Here is a 21,714-nt window from a genome sequence, read left to right on the forward strand (position 1 = left end):
GCACACATACCACACCTTTGTACTGCAACCACTTTACATACCATATGATGTGAACTATGCACAGAACTGACTATCATTTTGGGTGGAAAACAGCGCGAAAGGGACGGAAGACAAAGATGAAGGAAATCACACGAACGAGCACTGGTTTCGTTCATCTTTGTCTTCCGTCCCTTTCGTGCTGTTTTTCCACCCAAAATGAACGTATGCCAACTCACCTAACTTTCCATTCTACTACAGAACTGACTATAATTAGTTTGCAGATTATCTTCAATTGTCATCATTTGCTAAAAAACGCATTCTACCTGGTCATGACAAACAAATGCAAGACCACTGGTTTATTAGTTCAATAATAAGATGACTGCTAAGGAATATGAGCAGCGCTAGTCTAAAAAACTGAAGTCCACACAGAGAAGCTCAAAAAGCACGCAGGAACATATTTAGCAAATGCCATTGAAGGAACTGAAGTTTATGATGAACTAAAATCTTCATGAACAATTGTTGGAAGATAATGATGTGTATAAAGATGTCTTGCACAAAATAGCCTGAATGCATTATATGCACATAACTGAATTTCTCAATACACATACCCATACAACTCCGTTTGTCTTTTGTATTTATAGTCATTCCTGGAGGACAGAAGCAGTCGCCACCCTCCAGAGATGCACGGCAGCCATGTTCACAAGACAATGTCCGACAGAGGCTAGATGCTGCAAAAACAAATGTGACGTTTACACAGGAATCAATTGATGTCTACTCTTCAAGCATCAGACTGCATAAGCATGGTGGAGACTGTTACTTACAGCAGTTCTTTTTCTCATCGGCTCCATCATCACAATCTTGCTTTCCATCGCACAGCTTTGACTTGTCGATGCATTTTTTCTCAGATGGACATAGAAATTTTGTGTCCAGGCATGTAACAGATGCTGAAAGTAACCACAGAAACTTAATGCATGCATAGAGAGAAAGCATGCCGAAAAGCAGTGCACACTAAACCGGTAAAGGAAGCATCAACTGTTAATATCAAACTGCCCCTAAAGTGAGGCTTTTTGTTTGAGAGTAGCCATGCATTATAGTAATTGTTGGTGCACCTCTAGCCAAACAAAAAAAAAGGACTGAATTGAATATATCACCGTTGCTGGCTTCTTAAGCAAATAAGAAGTGAGAATGCAAAATGCAGCAGGAAATGCTCACATGTGATCAAAGATAAGCTAAATGCTTCCTCAAGTCCTGCAAATTTGTCAATGAAACAAGAGGTCACCAGATAACTGCAGCGAGCATGTGCACTGTGCCTTCCTCTAGTATGTGCAGTGTACATAACTTCAGTGCTCAAGTAATTCAGTACAATACCTTTCATCTTTCTGCCCTTTCTCCCTCGCAGTAAGTAACCCGTTCCCACGAGTGACACACCTGTGCCTACAACACAAAACCCTTGTGATCACTATTTGAACAGCTATTCATGTGCTCAGTGTGCCACCGGAGATCCCCTGTGCTGCTTTTCCAGCAGAAAGGCCAAGAAAAGAAAGCCAACATGGCTGCCAGTGTGCAAGTGAAGCAGCAAAAGCAGGGAGACTGGCAGGATGCATGGAGCAGTGCTCAGCCGGATGCTCTTTTTTTTTCCGCAGCCAAAAGCTTTTAGCCCAAACCACAGTTTACTGGGACGAAAGTGAACATTTGATGGTGTTCAAATCACATTTGCTTAGCAATACTCAAAATGAAGGCACTGTCCCTCTCTCATCAACCTCAGTTATGAGTCAGTCACTTGCTCAATTCTCCTGTTTGCCATTTTTTTTTATTATTTGTCAATCATCAGCTTTCTTCAATGTTTTACTAAGGCTGTGCCATAAACAAAACGCTGCTCTTGTTAACTACAGAATTTAAGCTACAGTTCAGCTTTTCAAATCAAGCAAGGCTGACATAATGAAACTAATAAACGAGAAGGAACAAGCAATAGCTGATCAATGTAACACCACAGTTTTGATGAGCATTCCCCATATGATTAGTTTCACTTCAATTCATTTCTATCTTTAATTTTAGGCGTAGCCACCATCGAAAGTCCATCCATGCTTGTCCAAAAAAAATAATAAACCCACACACCAACTAAATCTATGCAATGCTACTTACTGCAGTTTCGCTCATCAGACTGGTCTGAACAGTCAGAGTGTCCATCACATCTCCATCGAATAGGTATGCATATAGCATTTGTGCATCGGAACTGGCCTTCGTTGCAAGGTGGAAAATCTGAATAACAAATGGGTCAATTAAAAACTAGCACATGCATGTCTGTGCAACAGGAAAAAAATATCTCTGGGGCACAAGGCAGTCACAAATGTGAACGGTCACAAGGCACTCACCGCATCCTTCTTCGTCAGAATTATCTCCACAGTCATCCCAATGGTCACATTTTTTGCTCTCATCAATGCACTTGTTGCCATGCTGGCAACGGAATTCATTTAACCGGCAGGCAGTTCCATCTAAAATAAAGTACTTGCATTTATTCACCTAGTAGAGTTATTTCGACCTTTGTTGCTAATACATGCACCTGCTAAGCATTTGCTATTCATGCATTCTGTACTAGAATTCCATAATGTTTTATAAGTTTTACTCGAGTTCTTTTCCCTTTTGATTAGTTATTGTTCGAAACTTCTTTTTGCTCTGCTGCAATCACAGTAATGGCATCTGGCACCAGTGAAGCTAACTGTGAAAAGCTTTTTCCTCCTTTTTCCCTTGCAACCTTGTGTAGCATTGATGCAGAAATAAATCAAATGTAAGTATTATCAATTTTCATCCCGCTTATCACAGTTTCGTTTTCACCCTAAGCAGGCAAAACTCATGAACAGCTACTTGGTAAAACATAATTACTTGTTGTGCACGAGGCTTCATCACTTTCATCCCTGCAGTCATAGTAGCCATCACACTTTTTGGAAGCTGGGACACACAAACCACTGCCACACTTATGATCACTTTCTTCACACACACGATATTCTGAAAAGTAAAAAACAAAGTGGTCAGGAATGTCAAAAACAGGGCAATTCACAAAGTTTACAAGCCATTATTATCAGAGATAATCTGGTTCAAAATCATTGATTGTATAGCACAATACCTATTTACAACTACTGATGTCGCATGGCTGAAGAGGCAAAAAGAATGTTTGAGATGTCGGCATTTTTTTTTTTTACCTAAAATGACCACATAATGTATATGTATGCATACATAAACTGTAGTGATAGATTATAGTACAAATGGAATGGTCATTATGTTAACAAAAATTTGCACTTCGGTAGTTGCTGGCTAGGAAGACAAAGATGTGTGGCCTCAGGTGGCCCACAATTTCATTTCTTTTTTTCCAAAGTTATAATGTATCTATTATCCGTTAGTGTGAATAAACTTAAAATTGGCTCAATTCATTGATGGCTTGTGCAGATGCCTGTAAATTCAAGCACCTCATTTTCTTTCCCAAAGCTATGATTATATGTTGGGGTTGAATTTTTCGGTTTAAATCGAAAAAAAAAGGAATGATAAAATTCAGTTTTTAAATTCAATTTTAACCGAAAAAGGTTGGTATTCTTAGCATGCAAGGTACAGCTAGCTAGCTAGCTTTTGAGTACAAGTTACACACAGAGTTGAAAATTAACCAAGTAAGGAAGCCAGGGGCATGATGACACTGTGGTACTGGCAGTTGAGCCACACAGTTATGAGACGTCAGGCCTTTTTTTCACTTGCTTACACACCTCTGTAGACTGCAAAGCACCACCTCCTCGATACCTGCTGGCTGTTCACTATCATCACCCGCTTAGAGCAATTATTAAGAAGGCTTATCGACTGCATTTAGGATACTGATACGAAACTACGCATGATCGTCATAGAAAGGATCGTGTTTGTGCTAGCGCGACGACTGAGCCCCAGTGCCATCGCTGTCATCAACATGCAGATTAAAGTGATGCACCACCCTATTGCTCAACCCAGTGCGACAACTGAAAGAAAACTTGTCAACCTAGTTCTTAGAAGTCAAAATCCACTTGCGTTTTTGTCTGCCGGCTGTCTCATTAAACTTCTTTTACTTTTTTAATGACAAAAGCAATTTCCTTAAGCACACCTCCAAGTGTAAAATTACTGGTAAACTATGTAAATTACTGGAAAACAAACTGTTATGCTGACAAAAGTGCCAAAACAGAATGTAAGCAACTTTCAAACACACAAAACTGCCACATTAAACCACCGAAAAAAGATCAACTCATTCATCGAATATAATATTCGCCAAAAAAAACTTGTATTCTGAAATAAAAACCAAGAAAAGTCCACCGAATTTTCAAAAAATAAAAACCGAAAAGTCCAACCCCTAAATATAGGGCAGAGAGGGAGAAAAATGCATCAACAAGTTTTTGCAGAAAGACATTTCAAAACAAAATATGAAACTGCTCCACACAAAACACAAGTCAATATACAATTTTTGTTTCACAGCAAGATGAACACATGGAAAAGGCTGTTCTGCTTACAGAGTTTTTTTTTTTTTTTTCAAGTGAAATAATGATTAAGATGATAAACGTTATTACATAGACCACTATGTCCCAAGACTGCAAAAGTCAGTTTACCAATTAAACAGCAGCTGAATGTTTGACTCCACATTTACGTAAAAGAGAGTTGGAGGAACTATAAAGGAACTGGGCACTTACTACAGTCACCACTTTCATCCGTTCCATCCACACAGTCTACAACTTGGTCACACCTCCAGTGCTTTGGTATGCAGTAGGATTGATTAAACACATACTGCCCACAAGAAAATTGATTTGAATTACACTGTGGAGGAGCTGCAGATAAACAATGAAAACAGAAAAGCCATATAGAGATAACCAGAGCAACTGCACATACACAGTTTAATAAAGCATGAACAAAACAGGTGGGAAAAGTGTGCAGAAAACTGCACAAACTGGTTTCTTTGCAACAGCATAAGAAATACAAATATAGCTTTCAATATGCACCAGCTGATTTGAGGGGAAAACAGGACAAACCATAAACATGGCACTTCTGCCATCCATCTAAATTTATAACCAGCAAATCCTGCATGCCAAGAGTAACTGCCTAGGCACTTACAACCACGACGACTTACATCAAGGAAAACCACTAAAGAATAATTCGGCTTATGCGCCTTCACAGCGGCCACCATGTTGGCGACCTGAGAGCATGGCAAAAGCCTGTGCATTTTGTTTTTTAATCTGCTTATCACCAATTGTCCTGGCCCGCAGCATTGAACATATGCATGGTTCACCATCATGATGCCAGATTTCTCCAGTGAAATTAAACTTTGAATCTTAAAAGTGAGCTGATCTTGTCCTCACAACCTCTGCCTCACAACTGGCCATGGGACACCAAACTGCTAAATCCACAGATTAAAAGGCTCCTTGTCTGTATTGAACTCTTCCTCTTGACCGATGTTGCCGCTCTTATGCACAAGAACATGCTTGCAGCAACAAAATCGCTGCATGAAAACCTGCAGTTTATTTGTGCTTCTCAGCACCTCGAAGACGTCGACAACGAAACATATTTGAAAGTGGCATAATGAACCTCTTATGCAAGTTGGCTGGCACTGCGATAAGTGAAGAAAAAAAAGTGAAATCTGCACAGCCTAATGTACAGTGGCTACCTAATATGTGGATAGCAAAGGGCTTCTTTTCATTTCACTGACGTGCCACCAGGTTCGCACCAGTCGAGGACACTGTTCTACAGCACAGAGGACTTTCCAGGTCGCAGTGTTGCGGCCAAGAAGGCCATAAAATAATGCACCCAGGTCAGACACGAGTGCCAAGCCACCTCTCAATTCAAATTTAGCAGACGTGTGAATCAAAGTTTGGGCAGAGAAACTTTTTTACAGCACATGTTCTTTGCTACAGTCACTAAGTTCGCATGCCTGCAAAATTATTGCACAAAATTACTGTCTTTATATGCCCAGAAAAGGTGAAGCACAGGAGAGCAATAGTTACCGCAAGATTGGTGTTCATCTTCACCCTCTTCACAGTCCTTTTGGTAATCACAGACCCACCGTAGAGGAATACATCTGCCGTTACTGCACCTGAAGTTATCTGTTGAACACGTTGTTGTTTCTTCTGAAAAATAAAAGTGGACCATCGGTGTGTCTTCATTTAGGCACGGCACACTAAGAGTAAACAACACCAGGACAAACCGTGAGAAACTAGTGACACTGGCAGAAATATGCATAAAAATATTAACATAGTGAAGTAACCAAAAGAAAAAGTTAGGAGGCAATGCTGAACCAAGCTGCTGTTACAAATCTATCTTTAAGGTATCCACTGATACAGCGAAAAATGAATACAAAGGTGGGCAGGGCCATAAGAAAGAAAGGAGGGAGGTTCTTCGCTGCTTTCCTCTCATAAAGAAAAACTAATGACATGAGATTTAATTTTTAATCCCATTCCTCCAAGTGTTCACAATGGTAGCGACCTCATTCCAGAGACAGTTGAACACCTCACGTCTCCCCCTTTCTTCCACCTCACCACGAATCACACAACACGAGATTTAGTGGGTTAGCGGTCCTTTTTACAGGTCACGTGATGACGGCGCAGGTACCACGCTTCGTAAATGTATGATTAAATGGCTTCATATATGAAACTGCATATGCCACAATTCTAACCTATACTTCAATGCTTATTGGCGTTTCTTCATGTCATTTGACAGAGTGTGGAAAAGTGACACCTGTAGGGTAGGAAGCATGTACTATCGGCAGCAAAAGTTTGCGGGATGCGATTTCTCGGAAGAATGCTTATTGTAGCTACACCTCACTACCCAGTAGCCTGATATTGTCAGAGGAAGGAGCATGTAGGCACCCAGTACTTTCATATATTTCAAGCAAATGGCTTGCAAAACTGTGCCGGAATAATTTTTTTTTTCACACATCCACGTCCCGCAAACTTTTGCTGGTGATAGTACATTGGTACATGTGTGTGAGTGTAAATCAAACGCAGCAAGTTTCCAAGATCTTGCATGAATATTACACAACAGTGCGTAATAAGGTCAAGATTTTAACCTCTCATATCTCCTCTGCATTTGCCTGTGAATTTCTGCAGAGAACTTTCATATTCCCACAGCGCTGTTTCGTGACCACATTCAGCACGCACAAAATTCATGCGTGGTTCTTAATAAATTATGCACTGTTCTGTCTCCAAAACACTCAATGCTTCTGTGACAAAAAATTGATATTGAGATCATGGTTTTCGACTTCTCACCTTAAGGCGTTGTTTATATACCAGTAATGAAGACAAGTGAATCACATGCATGCTCACATCAATCTGCTGTGTTCCCCAAGGAAAGGGACTTATCACTGCATCCTCTGCTCACTGCTAAGTTACGTGCACTCAAGCGGGCCCCCCTCACAACGCGGAGACTATACAGGCCATTTTGTTTCTTCGCAAATGTTTGTGGTAAACAATGTGGTGTGTGTGCGGGCACAGTAAATGGCAGTAACGTCGTAAATTACCACCGACACAGGGACCCAGAAATTCAATGAACAGTCATCCAAAGGTTCGAAACTCACTTCAACTGACCCTGCCACAAAAAAAAAATGCGGCGGCTAAATTTGTGTTCCTCAGTTTACTCTGTGGTTGTTGGCCCACATATATATGTGCCGAGCACAATAGAAACATTTGCTGCCACAGAACATAAACTTTACGAAGCCTGAAACGTTGCATATGCATGCTTTTCTAAGAATCTTCAAAGGAAGCTTAGTGCTCCAGTCTACTCCTACTAACAGCGCTGCAACAAAAAAGTTAGAGAATGTACGACCCAACAGAGATGATCAGAATGCACGCTTTTCAGAATAAACACCACGACTGCCGTCTTGAGCAGCGTTGGTATCAAGTCACCTCTCAAGAAGCCAGACAGCCAGAGTTGCCTCAAGCAGGAGAGGAAGTAGGCCATGCACTTTTGCAGCAGCCAAGCAGAAGCCCAGATCCAATAAAGCCTCGTGGTGCCTTACACTCAAGCATGCAAGCGGCGAAGCCAACAGGCTTGGCTACTCGCAACCCCAGCTCGTTCCCAGACACACTAACACAAGCAGAGCTTCTACCTATCAAGTCGTCAGGATGAACGTTTCCCTTCCTTGATGAGGCACTGCTACACAGCACACACTGCATACCTATGAATCTCTGCACTGCAGATGCTTCGAATAGAAATGCGGATACGAACTGGCAAAGTGTTGCTCTGAAGCGTGGTGGTAACGGCTGGAGTAGACAGGATCTTATTCAAGGGCCTGGCCACACCGCGACTCTCGCTCCATCATGGACACGAGTGGCGCTTTCCACAACACGGAGAGAACGGCGACCACAGAAATATCCTGCGCTCAGCAGTTTCTTTTTTCTTTATTTTTGTGCTGCAAACAGTGTTGCAAACCACCAACTAACCCGCTGCAGTCTACGCTTAGGCTTTTAAGACGCGACTCTCTAACGACCCAGGCATGACCCGTTCACCCTGAAGCAGTGCAGCGGAAGAGCACAAGGCGGGGTCAGTGCCGAGCATGCCCGCGGTCTTTCAGCACGGCCCGCAATGACAAATCGTCTGCACAGCCAACACGCGCGACGCATGGGTAGCGCCAGACGCTGCACTCGAAGACAATGGGCAGCTTCCGGTAGGCAGTCTGATGTCGATCCTTGACGGCTGCCACGCGCGCGCCGGATTAACCTGCACGCGCGCTTGGACTCCGCGACAGCTGGACAGGATTTCCCATTTATCCGAGTGGGGCGACGGGTCTCATTGCGCCAGAAACCTAACCGCCAACCGCTAACGCACACTATAACTGCAGTGATAGCGCGCGAAAATGCTAGCATACGACTCCATGGGCATGGGTGAAAAATATATATAACTTTTTTAATGCACAAGCAAAAAGCTACACAGTTCCTCCTCCCCTGACAAAATTGCGTCATTGCATGTCATTGCATGTAATTGTCACGGGCGCCGCCGTATTGCCTGAACGTGGGGCGCACACCCGTTTGAACCTCGCGCGCTTTCTGACGTCAAACGACGAATACTCGCTAAGCCTAGCAGCACTGCAAACACAGAAGCAATCTGAAAATCTGGGGTGTTTTATCGCTAAAATTTTGTGGTTGAGGCAAGTTCAGACAAAGCGAAAGCTTCGTGCGCATTTAGTTTGCCGTGAACGTAGGGCACAGCGTAGCGACAACGACGAATCGGTGGTGAAGCAAGATTCCCGGATAGAGCCAGCGCCATCTTGAATTCTAGGTCGCTTTGCCAGAGCCGGCAAGAGGCTCGGTAGTGACGTACGCTGCCGGATTAGCTGCTATTGGCTAATCGCATTAGCAACTTCCGGGCGACGAGCGAAATTTTCTGTGAGTGCAGATCCGAGCGACACGACAAGCGACACGGGCATTTCGCTTCACTTGCCGCTGTCGCGTTCGCGTCAGTTTTCGCGTACATGGAGTTCAGCTAGAATTTCACGAAGCGATAGTAACTTTTCGCATTTTGCTTTAAGTTTAATGCTTTGTTCATTAATAAAATGCAACGTGTCTTCTATAAGCCGGACACTATAAACTGGCGTTTCTACTTTTTTATCTCCTTTTGGTGGTTTCCTATCATCTCCCCCTGCAAAAAGTCCTGCGGATGCCCTTGCACGAGTTGATCGCGCAATGACAGAGCGAGCACAATCTCTGCCGAAGCCGCGATTCAGCAGCACGTACGGGTGGTGAGCCGCCCCGGAACGTTGCTCGATGACCCCCTCTGGAGCGCAGCTCCTGCCTCTTATTTGCCATTCCTCTCCTCTTCTTCCTTTCCTTCTCGGAAATGGACGAAATGGCGTCCCAATGAGCTTTTCATTTTATCCTGCTGGCCGAGGAAAACAAAACAGGCGGAGACGGGCGCACCGAGGCGAGCGTCAGAATTGCCCCGAGGTCAGAACAGATACGAAACTCGTCCCAAACATGTGTGACGTGGCGTCGTTTTGCTGTTCTCCATACTTTCCTCCTGCACGCGGCAGATCTCCAACGGGGCATGTGGGAGCAAGCGCTTCTTTGCACGGGGTTCCTAAGGCTGACCGCGCGGAAGTTTCCGCACGGTGCGCAAGGAGAGTCGATATGCGAACACGAAATAATCGGAAGGAGGACAACAGATCACTCATGAAAGAAGAAAACGGAACAAACGTGGCAAACAGGCTCACGAAGCGAAATGCGCTAGAGCGCAATGCACGTCAGTCACGAGCGCCCTTCTGCGCTCAAGGGCAACATATACGCGCAGCCTCGCAGGCCTCCGCCGATATTGCCTCATTAACGAGACAGGACTAAAGGCTTCAGTTAATCGACGGTAGAGACGGCGGACGCTCGGCGACAGGTGGCGCCGGCTGCTGCTCAAAATTGCCGATCATCGCAGACGGCGACGCTGCGTCGTCACGTTGCTGACGCCCGCGCCTCCCATGTGCGCGTAATGAAAGCGCTCAGCGGGAAAATTCGCCATATTAACGGACGCATATGCAGAACCGCCGTTAGCCTACTCTCTTCCCGGGTATTCCGCAAGCAGGAAAACAAAATGAAGAAAGACCAAGTTGATGCAGTGAAGCTTTTCACCAGTCACACTTTCCGAAGGAGCGCGAGTTTTGTGCTATAGCCAATGCCAATTCACTAAGATACGAGGAGCGATAACGGCCCGCAACTGTCCCTGCCGCGTTCTAGGGCGGAGTTAGCCACTGAACACAGCGCGCACTACAAAACAGACCAAGACGAGAACGCTATTGAGAGGTAAACATGGAAAACGCCGTATACCATGAAAGGCGGCTGCCTGCACGTGGCATATAAGCACGCTGCGATATTTGCCGTTTGTTCGGACAATTCACAAGTGAAATTGCCAGCGAAGTCGCAGTCGCAAGTGAACAATAGGAAGCGAAGGCTCATGCGCACACGAGTATTACAAGAAACCTTTTTTTCAAAATCTAGTTAGTATTAGGTAAGCGGCCTTGCAGGCAGTTGGCACCAGCCTACACTTGGCTTGGTACCAGTGCCAAGACGTGACCGACTCGCGCTCGGCAGTTACGTGACTATCGTCTATGTGTCGAAACAGTCTCAATCTCAAGTGACATGTCTAAAGCTAGTCTGTTCATTTTTGTTTTACTTCGAATGAAGTATGAAGTACGTTTACAAAGACGACTCCAAAACCTACGGGGCAATTTTTTTGCAAATGTTCAGTCACCTTAGCCCCATAAGCTGTAAGTCACGTTCAAGAGCTAGCATATGGACAGGCAAGAACAGCAGAACTAAAGTGGAACAAAGCACAATCATTTCGTTGATTAACTAGAATGATTGTTCATCCGTCATCTATATTTTATCATAATGTTGGCAGCGGCCCAGCAAGACGGCGCGAGGTCATTAGGAAAGATATCACAGAGCTTCCGACCTTACGTGCCTTTCTGTTCTAAAGCGCTCTGCCCACTATTCATATGAAAACACCAATTTTTCGGCTATGACTCAGTGGACGCCACTACCATGCAACTACGGCACGAGACGGCATCGACAATCGGCTTAGAAAACCCAAGGTGGCCCAGGGGAGGCCGACGTTTCGACAACAGGACTTGTCTTCGTCAAAACGAAGACACGTCCCGCTACTTGCGCCTTTTACCACGCAACAAGTTCATGCAGCAAGCACAGCATACAGTTCTGCCTTTTTTTTTTTTTTTACCTGTTAAGCATGCTAACGAACACGCCCGGTTGGTGGACTGACTAGTCGATTTAGTGCTGTCGACTATTCGGGTTAAAAGTTTATTGGCTGTTGACAGCGGTTGCTCACTCCGCAGTTCATTCCTTTCGAGTGTTTACTGACGAACAGTAACAGCTGAAACACCATATCATAAAACACGATCTAACAGACAAAATTGGAATTTCAACACCACAAAACGCTATTATAGCAAACTTGAGCTTGGGAGAAAGTAACGTCAACCGAAAAAGGGGACAAGCAAAGCGTAAGGCATTTCATATGCACTGCCATTGTCGCATGACTGCTTTGGCTTCATTACTGGTTTGGTTTGATTTATTGGGGTTTAACGTCCCAAAGCGACTGAGGCTATGAGAGACGCCGTAGTGAAGGGCTCCGGAAATTTCGACCACCTGGGGTTCTTTAACGTGCACTGACATGACTAGCTGTGGAAACCAACAAGCACAAATACTCCTCGAAGCGAACCGACAAAAGAGTAAGCTTGCAGCAATCGAACTGCCCCGCTCGCAGCTTAGTGTGTCTAGACCACGGTGTAGTATGTTCTTACACCGTGGTCTCGACATAACAGCCGGTGCCCTTGCACGCATACGTCGACAGAGGAAGAAGAAAGACGCGCAGCTCCAAAGTTTAGCACAGGGGATCGCATAGAAGGTGACATTTTATTCGGTTTTACTCAAGCCTCTGTAAAGGGAAAACACTGAGGACGGTCAACTAGCACGTGCCATGCAAAACCGCCCCTGGGCGCACAGACATGCGCACAAAAGTCACCGCTTCAGCGCGAACTTGCAATGCTGTACGGAGCTGTGCCGGTCAAAAGCTACGCTCCATACAGCACATTCCGCTTAAAGGCGCTCGTTTCACTCGCAGGAGATTCGCTTTTCCCTTCGGGAGAAACGAAGTACAGGAATGAGAAGGAAGGAATGACGAAATTTAAACGAATCGCCAGCGACTAAGGCTGCACATTTCTAGTGATGGACCTGCACGTTTCTCATCATTCTCAGCCGGACCTGACCACTGGCTGCCATTGGCTGCGATATGCAGCCAATGGTGATGTCCGGTCGCCTTCTACCCAATGGCCGGGTCGCTCCCCACAGACGCCTGAAAGCCGCGGGTACATCTCAGTGACCAATGACAGAGGACAAGACGGGCAAATGGACAATTACAGGTCACGGAATACGGCCGCAGGTGGCGTCATGGGCATGCCTCGGTGAGGACCACCGTGACGTATGCTCTGACGCCGTATACGTCAACGGAAGCGGTGACCAGTGGCACAGGAACAAATGGAATGGAAAGGAAGTGGATCGCTACAGAACACGGCCCCACAAGCGCATATTGAGTACGGCGCCCTATGAGTTGAGTGAACATGAGCAAAGAGAAAAAAAAAATAAAGTGCAGGGGTGGGGGTGTGCAACAGAGTCGACGCGATGCCTCGACAGAATAAATGTAGATGCTGGAAGAATAAAACCGATCCGAGGCCTTCACAAAATAAACTAATCGAAATGGATGACTGAAAACAGACGACAGAGGATCCATATCTGAATTTCAGAATAAAAAACAAAGAGAAACAATGTTCGGTTTCGAACCGTAGAAGAGCGCAGCGAACTGAGAAAATGCGGCCTGCCTGGGCACACTAAGAATAAATAACCGACGCAAGCGCCGAAGGTCTCCACATGGTCATGCTCTCGGTGCGTGTAGCGCGCGAGAATATACATGTATACCTGAAGACCCCAAAACTTGACGGCGGTCCAGCGACCCAAATGATGCGACATTTCGGCTCGAGCTTGCGACAAATGGAATTCCGCGCGCCACAACGATCAATCTCCTCAAAGGAGGCTCTCCACTTCACGTAAACGCTTTCAGAATCGCCCACAAACACCATGAATGCAACCCGTCCCGTTAGGAGTCTCGAGGCAGGGGCCGTTTGACGGAGAGACAACGGAGTCCCTTCCGTCGCAAGAAAAGGAACTCGGAAGCGCAGCACAGCGCACGAGACAACACTGCCAACCGGAACAAGGGGCACATCTCGAAACACGAAAGTAGCCAGGAACGAAAAGTGCGAACAACGAGTGCCATAGCCAAGTGCACGACGCCAACGAGTGTGACGGCCAATTCGGCGCCTGGGGAGAAAAAGGAAGACGAGGCAGGAATGCGCGCGCACTGCTTTAAGAAAAAATCACTTCACTCCTTCTTTTAACTTTCTATCTCTTGCATTCCATTCTCCCTTTCTGAACTCATGCATCATGGCACACTTCTCGAATAAAGAAAAATCGCTCTGTGACTGCACAGTGCTGTCGTCAATTTGGCGTTGAATTCTACCAACTGGCAATTATTTCTTCATGCGCCCCTTGCTGCAAAAATGGGCTCACGCCAATAGAGAGAGAGAAAGACTCTTTAATGAAGAGAAGAGAATTTAGCCGGCGTTTAAAAATCGCTGGCATGCTACTCTGCGTAGGGAGGGGAATTTGGGAGATAAAGACAGAAGGAGAGCAGAGTGGAAGAGGTATAAAAAAAAAACGAAGATAAAATGCGGCCATGAAATGGGTACTAAGGATGCAATGGCGAGTATTGATGTAACCTATGGAGTGATGGAGTGCATACTCCGTCAAATGGGCTGACGAAGTTCACTGCATGAAGAATGCATGAAGGTGACGTGCAAGTGAATTTAAAGCTTATCGAGATTTCCAATGTCTTTTAAATATGTGAATAGAAAAGTCATTGCAAGTCTCTGTTGCCTAAGGCAGGCTAAGGGACCTAAAACTTTGTCCAATGTAAGGGGCACTGAGCAGAGCTTCTGCATGCAATGTTCATAGTACGCACGCTCGTTAGCATATGCGGGGCACTCAAGCAAGATATGCTCCACAGTTTCTATCGCGGCACAGTTGTCACAGTGCGGACTGTCCATTTGTCTAAAACGGTATCGTAAGCCGTTTGTATATGCAGCATTAAGACGAAGTCGATGATAAAGTGTTTCCAGATGTCGAGGAATTCTGGGTGAGAGTCTTGATCTAAGATGTGGGTCGATTGAGTGAAGAAATTGGTACTGATATGTCGGCAAACTCCAAAGCCGATACATTTCTTCGGAAGCAAAACTTTTGGCCACCTGGGACGCATCAGATTTCGTAAAAAAGTTCTAATGTATCTCCGATGTTGATGGCCCTTACGGGCCGCTTCATCTGATTTTTCATTAGCCTGAATGCCACAGTGAGCAGGTACCCACTGAAATGTTATGCAGTGGCCTGCGGCAATAGCTAAATGATGTAGATATCCGATGTCCAGGGAAACTGGCTGGTGATTCGTTTTCTTCAGCAGGTTGGCCAGGATCTGGAGAGATGCTTTCGAATCGGTGAAGATAACCCAACGGTCGGCAGTTCGGCGCAGGATGTAAGAAACAGCTTCCTTAATGCCGTGAAGCTCAGCTGTCGTAGAGGATGTCCTCCGCTGCAGAGACGCTGCTGCGTTGTATAATCCCCTGCCAAAATTAGATACCGCCAGGAACAGCTTCTTCATTACAAGGAGTGCTCTGGGTCGCAGGCATGGGGTGGAGCCATATTCTTAGAACAACGGCCTGAGAGGCGAGTTGGTGCATGATGAAATGAAGGGTGGCGCAACAAGGACACTAACAAGAAAGGTAGTGTGCGCATGTGGTGTCCCAACTGTTTATTACACGGAAAAGTGGCATATGCCCCGCCGCGATGGCTCAGTGGTTATGGCGCTCGGCTACTGACCCGAAAGACACGGGTTCGATCCCGGCCGCGGCGGTCGCATTTCGATGGAGGCGAAATTCTAGAGGTCCGTGTGCTGTGCGATGTCAGTGCACGTTAAAGAACCACAGGTGGTCGAAATTTTCGGAGCCCTTCACTACGGCGTCCCTCATAGCCTGAGTTGCTTCGGGACGATTAAACCCCAATAAACCAAACCAAAAGTGGCATATTTAAACATTCGGCTCAAGCATGAGACTCATCGCATTATCGCTCCGAACCCCAGAACGTGGAATAAAAAGCAGCAACATCAGGATAACAGACAAGAAACCTTTAACCCCTGCAGATAAACTAACAGGTTCTGATAAAATAAATTAGAAACGAAAAGGAGGGCGCCATCTCTTAGCAAAAGCTGTGTCAAACAATCGTAGCAACAGCACAGTCACACATGAGAAGCAAAAGCAGGGAGAAACCGAAAACCGAGAATAAAAAAAATAAAAAAGTAAAAAAACAAATGACAAATGACAATCGTAGCAAAAACAGAGTCCTATTCTTACATCGTGGTTGGAGCTAAAGGCCCACTGAATGCATGCAAACCCTTTTAGATGCACGATAAAGAATTCCACTGGCGATTGTTATTAAGGCTAGGCTAGAAACTTCGCGTGCCAAAGAGTATCAGGCGTTTATTTACTGCCGTCATTAATTATAGGTGGCTTCGCATTGCTGGTCGGATGCCAAATATGTGCTCTTGGATACATAAAAGAAGACACGACACCGCAAGCTAACCTCGCCATATGGCTGCTGAAACGGCTCGGCGGATTCTAACTCTGCCGTCCGAACTCCGAGCGCAAGCCAACGGCGAAGCGCGCACCCCGCGTGCCTAGCTGCGCCGCAAGGCAACAGCGCCTGCAGCAAAGCTACCGTCGGTCATCACGCGCGTCACCACTACGAAGTGAAAGCAGTCACGAGGTGTGCAATATTTGGGTCCCCTGCAGCGCAGTGGAGAACTCTGGGGTAATTTTAAGCGCTGGACTTTCCTTAGAGCACCTCTTCCTTCCTTTTTAGCTTTTGCAATTTCAACCGCATAGGCCTGAGCCCGCAATGTGCAAGGTATCGAACCCACCCTCTCGTGCTGGTAAGCAGCAGAGCTGATAAAAAGGCTGGCTGTCGCCACTTCGTCGCAGCTACAGCCTGGCACGCCGTAAATCTCTGCTTTCAGTTTTCAATGCCCCAAGGCTAGGCCACTTCCGATAACAAAGCGCTGCTACTCGCCCCGGCCATCAACGTGTCACCCAAGCGGAAGACGCGGCCGAGCCATACAAGAAGCCTCGCCGGCCGTCGGGCAAGTTGCCTCAAAATGAGCCACAGAACGCGCCGCGTGGCGTTTGTGGAGAGGTGCAGTCGAGATACTCTCCACGCAAGAGGACAAACGAATAAAAAAAAACACCGAAAAACTAACCTACAAACGCGCACGTTTTGCCAGTGTTTAGAACGCGCGAGCAGTTTTTGAGCGCTCGCCACGCGCGATCTTCTTCAGACAAAAACAAAAACCATCAAATTAATTTCAAACACGCTGATCGCTCACAACAAACACCAGCAAGCAAAGTGTACTGTGCAAGTGCTTTCACACGCGCTCCGCTCGAGGCTGACTTCTTGCTACGAGCACTGCCAGTGGGCAAAGGCCGAAACTACAGGGGACGCCACATTCAATGCCAGCCCGCAATGACAAGCCCGCGCAGCGAATAAAGCGCCAGTACGTATGCACGAGGGCGGCGAACGAGCGCGCTTCCTGCCTGCTCTGTTTCTGTCGAGTCGCGATAACCCGACGCGCTTCGCCAGACTTTTCTCCAGCAAGCAAACGCGTCTTTCAGCAGCGGAGAGAGCGGGGGCGACGCGGCTTTCCTTTCCTACACAACGGGTCATTCGGAGAGGAGCGCACTTTCCATCGTGCGCGTTAGAACGCCGAGGCAACCTTTCGCGCGAAGTACCAGCGCCAGCCCGGAAACTGCCATGTCCCTGCAAAATGGTTCAGACAGGTGCCAGAACGAACGAGGCCAGCACAGCGAGATGCGATTACCCGTTTTATGCACTGTGCCTGCGTTGAGCACGGAGACGTCCGTGTGACAGCAGCCACTTTGACGTCGATGAATGACGTTATCTGTCGCGATGAAACATACAGAGACGCAAGCAGCAAAACCACTCTACGCTGAACTGTGCCGTGGAATGCAGGATCTTCAGACTTCGTTTGTAACCCCAACGGCATGAAGAGAAAAACCGCCACTAGTGTAAGTCCGTTCTAGCGGGAAAGCCTTTACGGCGAAGGAGACTTTCACATATTGTGCTGTTTTTGTCACAACGAAGTACAGAGAGCAGGCACCTGCGGCGTTCAAATGACGTCCATTAGGCGTCACAATGACCTTGCCGCTAGTTGAAAAACTTTTACGGTACCGCCATCCGCGTCCGTCAACGATGGTTTCCCCTCGCAAGAGAATGCGAAGAGAACCGGCAAAAGCACAGACGAAAGAGCAAAGCCATTCAAACAGCTACGATGAAGCCGCTTTCCGCCAACGCCCACACGGCGCCGAACGCAGTTAGGCAGCTGTGATGACTGAACAAATGACGCGGTTTTCCTGGAAACGGGTTAGCACCGGAGGCAAAGTCTGCTTCCTACGCTAGGCTGAAGGCAACCGCCCGGCTTTCGCTGAGCACTTCACGCGTAGCTTGTGCCAAAGTCGAAACCGTCGAATACGCATCAACTGTGGCAGTGAAAGTCAGGTTCTTCTCCACTCTTCCGTAGTGGAGCTGGTTTGGCGGAGTAGCTGTGCACTCGAGGGCGAAGAACAGTCGACGCACGGGAAAACTTGAACAACACTTACACAGCACGTGCAGACAAAACAGATGTACACACTCAACGAATCCGACGGCTTCCGAAAAGCCGGGGCTCGTCTTTCTTCGCACGACGAAGCCCTATTGAGAAGCGCGCTACACGCTCGTTTAGAACCACGCGCGAAATTTCCAGAAGCGAGCAGTGGCGCTGAGAGACGGGGTAGGCGCCTCAGCCCACGCAAAATGCGCCTATGTGCTGTGCGATGTCGGTGCCCGTTAAAGACCCCCTATAGTGGTGGTCGAAATTACTGCGGAGCCTTCCACTACGGAACCTCCTTTATATTTCTTCTTTGATTACTCCGTTCATCCGCTCCCTCACGTGCCTGTTCAGGTGTCCACAGAGTATTCAGGCAGCTACTGCGTCTTTCATTAGTCAAAATCAATTCCCTTCTTTTTCCGGGAGAAGAGGGCCAGGACCGTGCCCTGGGAAGCGTTCGCGAGCATGCGCGCGCCTTCGTAAGGCCCGTTCACACTTGAGAGTCGCAGAGGTCGCGCGCGACTGTTTTGGTCGAAAAGCGACAGTCGCGGGCCAGTCGCTCGCTGCTCGATTTTTCAGCCTCGCGACTGCGAGTCGCAAACCTCTGAACCAATCAGCGAGCGAGCCAAGCTTCCGGCAACGACACCGCTCGCGGGCGCGCCGGGCGACGACCTGCGCTGCTCCCAGCGGGCTGCCGTAGTCGTCGCTAAGCCTAGCCGGTTTCATATCGATGTCGCAACTGAGGGCGCTTCGGATCCTGGCCAGCGCTAGTAATTGAGATGCTGCTTTCGTCACCGCTTTATTGTGGACCTTGTATCATAATAATATCAAGACATGCTCAGTGGTGGAACTGGCAACTGGCTTCTTGTAGCAGCTTTTGTAGCAGAAGAAATCGCAGTTTGTAGCAGCAATTTTAAGTTTTGTAGCAGGAAAAATGGCATTTTGTAGCAGAATTCGAGCTTTTGTAGCACAAAAAAAAAGCTTCGTACCAAAATTTCATGCCAAAAAACAGTTATTTTAAATAAAGAAGCTTTGTTGTATTTCTGGAACAGGCATTTGCTCAGACGTTTTTAGCAACCGCAGCCATGCAAGAGCAAGCTTCAATCCCAAATGCAGTTTAAAGTGCTTGGTTCCTTAAAAAGAGCCGAAAATAAGCAAAACAGGAGGTTCTCCTAAATACACTGCCGTTTTTATTCAGAAGAGCGACATAACGAGATGCTCAACAAAACTATAAAAAATGATACCGTTCTTAAAACAAACTTTCAGGTACTATTTCTTCCCTTTTCTTGATCACTCCAGCTTAGACAGTGCCGCTGCGAGCTTTTCCTGTCCATTCTTCAGAAGGGCTTGTCCACTCTCAACGTCTGCAAAATGTTTAGACTTGACACCTTTTTGTGAAAAGCAGCTCAGCATTGGTGATCATATTCCTGGCCAGTCTGATCTCTTCTTGTACCTTCTCTTCATTCTGACTTTTTTTCTGGGTGTCTTTGTCCTGTACATCACAGTCTTGTTTCGCTTGTTTTGCACGGGTCTCTTCTCCTGCATCCGCCTCCGACCGTTGCAGCTTACGCTTCCGCGATCCTTCCACCGCTCTGATTAATCCTTGTGTCATAGGAATGGCAGCTGGATTTTCTGCCCGATATAAGTTAGTCATAAGTTTTGGTGCCTTTCAGCTTTGACAAAGACATCGAAGACGTGAAGTGTCCATCCACACAGGCAGTGCGCTGACAGTGGTCCCTTTGTTCACCTTCGGTTGCAAAGCAGCGATGGCGATGTGGCTGCCGGCAGATGCGTTGCTGGAAGTGTTGCCGGCAGACATCAGTTTTGGTTTCACGGAAATGAGTTTCGGTTTCGTTCTCGGCAGAGTTATTGGAGTTATTCAGAGATATTTCGGCGCAGGCGTGGCGCAAAAGTAGGCAAAAAACCGATTTTGTAGCAGCATGTAGCAGGATTTCCCATTTGGCGCAGTTTGGCGCAATTGGCGCAGCAGTTCCACCACTGCATGCTCGACTTCCGCGACGCCTTCAGCAGCGGGGCTAGCAGACAACAGTCGAGCCGCATGGAGCAGCAGCAGCAAAGCGGCTCTGGGAAGAAATTTGCTTTTGTCGCTGTTATCCCTTCTACCAGCAACTCGGTACTGGCCAGCGATCTTCAAAAATGATTCATTTTTTACATTCCTGTACCCAAGGGCTTGATATTAACGCGAACAAGCAATATTTGCGCATTTTTGTGACGCCGCGGCGGCCGGCATACTGCAGGCTGGTAGGCCGGCCCTGCAGAGAAGCGCGCCTCTGTCATCATGACGCTTGTACGACCACGGTGCACATCGAAACCTTCACGACAACCTAATCTTCGCTCGGGTAGTTGTTGTACATTGCGAATAGCAGTTTAGATGACCGAGCGCGATGTACAGGAGGCGCGGCCAAAACAGACGAAACTCTCGAAAGCACGCGAACAACGTCATTCCCGAGAGTTTTCGCTTCAAACGAGAATCTAACGAGAAAGCGACCCGCTGGTCGCGCTTGCAAGTGTGAACAACGGTGTTGTCAAGCTGCTGCTTGGTCGCAAGCGACTGCTGGTCGCGTGCCCTTTGCGACTCGCAAGTGTGAATGGGCCTGTACTCGGTGTTTTTTTTTTTTCCTCCGGCGGGCCAACCGCAACGCCCAGCGTTAACTAGAGCGACCTTTCAGTATCCAAGAGATGAGGAAGCCGCAGCGTTCCAATATGCCGATAAAACCGGTGCGCTGGCCCCAAGGTGTACATTCATGCAGCACATTAACTTGACAGACAGAAGTTTCGTGCTGGTGCACACACTACCCACAGCGACCACCAACAGCTACCAGCAACGCCAGCTATACCAACAACGAGCTTCGACGGACCCGGCCAGGCAAAAGATCGCCACTGACCGGGACCGTCCACGTCATGGGACTCCATGAACTCGTGAAAGTAGTGCAGTGGGGGACCAAGAGACCTGCGTGCCCTAAATCCCTTGGTGAAGTAAAGTTAGTCCTCACTCTCCTTTCCTGGCGTGTTTTTATTTTATTGCATGCTAGCGGCTGACGACAGGTTCAGCTCCACGCAATGCCACCGAGAAAAGTACGCCAGAGCAACATACGCGTCTCCACGAGCCAGTCCAAACCGCGCAAAATTCAGCACCACCCAGTTTTGCTCGCACGCGAGAGTTCGCCAGTTGGAAGGTTATCCCGGCATATGCAGCACGCGCTACACGCCTGCAGTGATGTCGGAACCACGGCACTAGAAATATTCTCATGCCTGGCCCGAAGCACTCGCAGCCACTCACAAAGCCCGTGTCTGGCTCCAGTAGCGACGTCCTGGGACCCGGTCATCCGCGTGCTTCCCATGCCTCCGCTCCTATCCACGAATAGCGATGGCTGGCCCCGCAAGACGTAAACACGCCGTGTGAGGCGAGACCGAACT

General features: G+C 47.2%; 1 protein-coding gene across 4 annotated transcripts in view; it reads right to left on the minus strand.

Annotated features, from left to right (window-relative positions):
- Window positions 1-21,714, minus strand: part of mgl (low-density lipoprotein receptor-related protein megalin) — a 167,069-nt gene that overhangs the window by 53,058 nt on the left and 92,297 nt on the right. For 3 of the 4 annotated variants that reach the window (XM_089578518.1, XM_089578516.1, XM_089578517.1), the window contains exons 2-8: window positions 5,976-6,098; window positions 4,671-4,805; window positions 2,860-2,982; window positions 2,352-2,471; window positions 2,122-2,238; window positions 801-923; window positions 588-707 (exon numbers count right to left, since the gene is read on the minus strand). In XM_089578518.1, the coding sequence (XP_089434644.1) occupies window positions 588-707; window positions 801-923; window positions 2,122-2,238; window positions 2,352-2,471; window positions 2,860-2,982; window positions 4,671-4,805; window positions 5,976-6,098 (861 nt within the window). The remainder of the gene's footprint in view (window positions 1-587; window positions 708-800; window positions 924-2,121; window positions 2,239-2,351; window positions 2,472-2,859; window positions 2,983-4,670; window positions 4,806-5,975; window positions 6,099-21,714) is intronic. The other variant, XM_089578519.1, reaches the window with a different exon arrangement.

Source organism: Amblyomma mixtum, chromosome 3 (genome assembly GCF_055824585.1).
Source record: "Amblyomma mixtum isolate Tamu chromosome 3, ASM5582458v1, whole genome shotgun sequence".
Classification (NCBI taxonomy): domain Eukaryota; kingdom Metazoa; phylum Arthropoda; class Arachnida; order Ixodida; family Ixodidae; genus Amblyomma; species Amblyomma mixtum.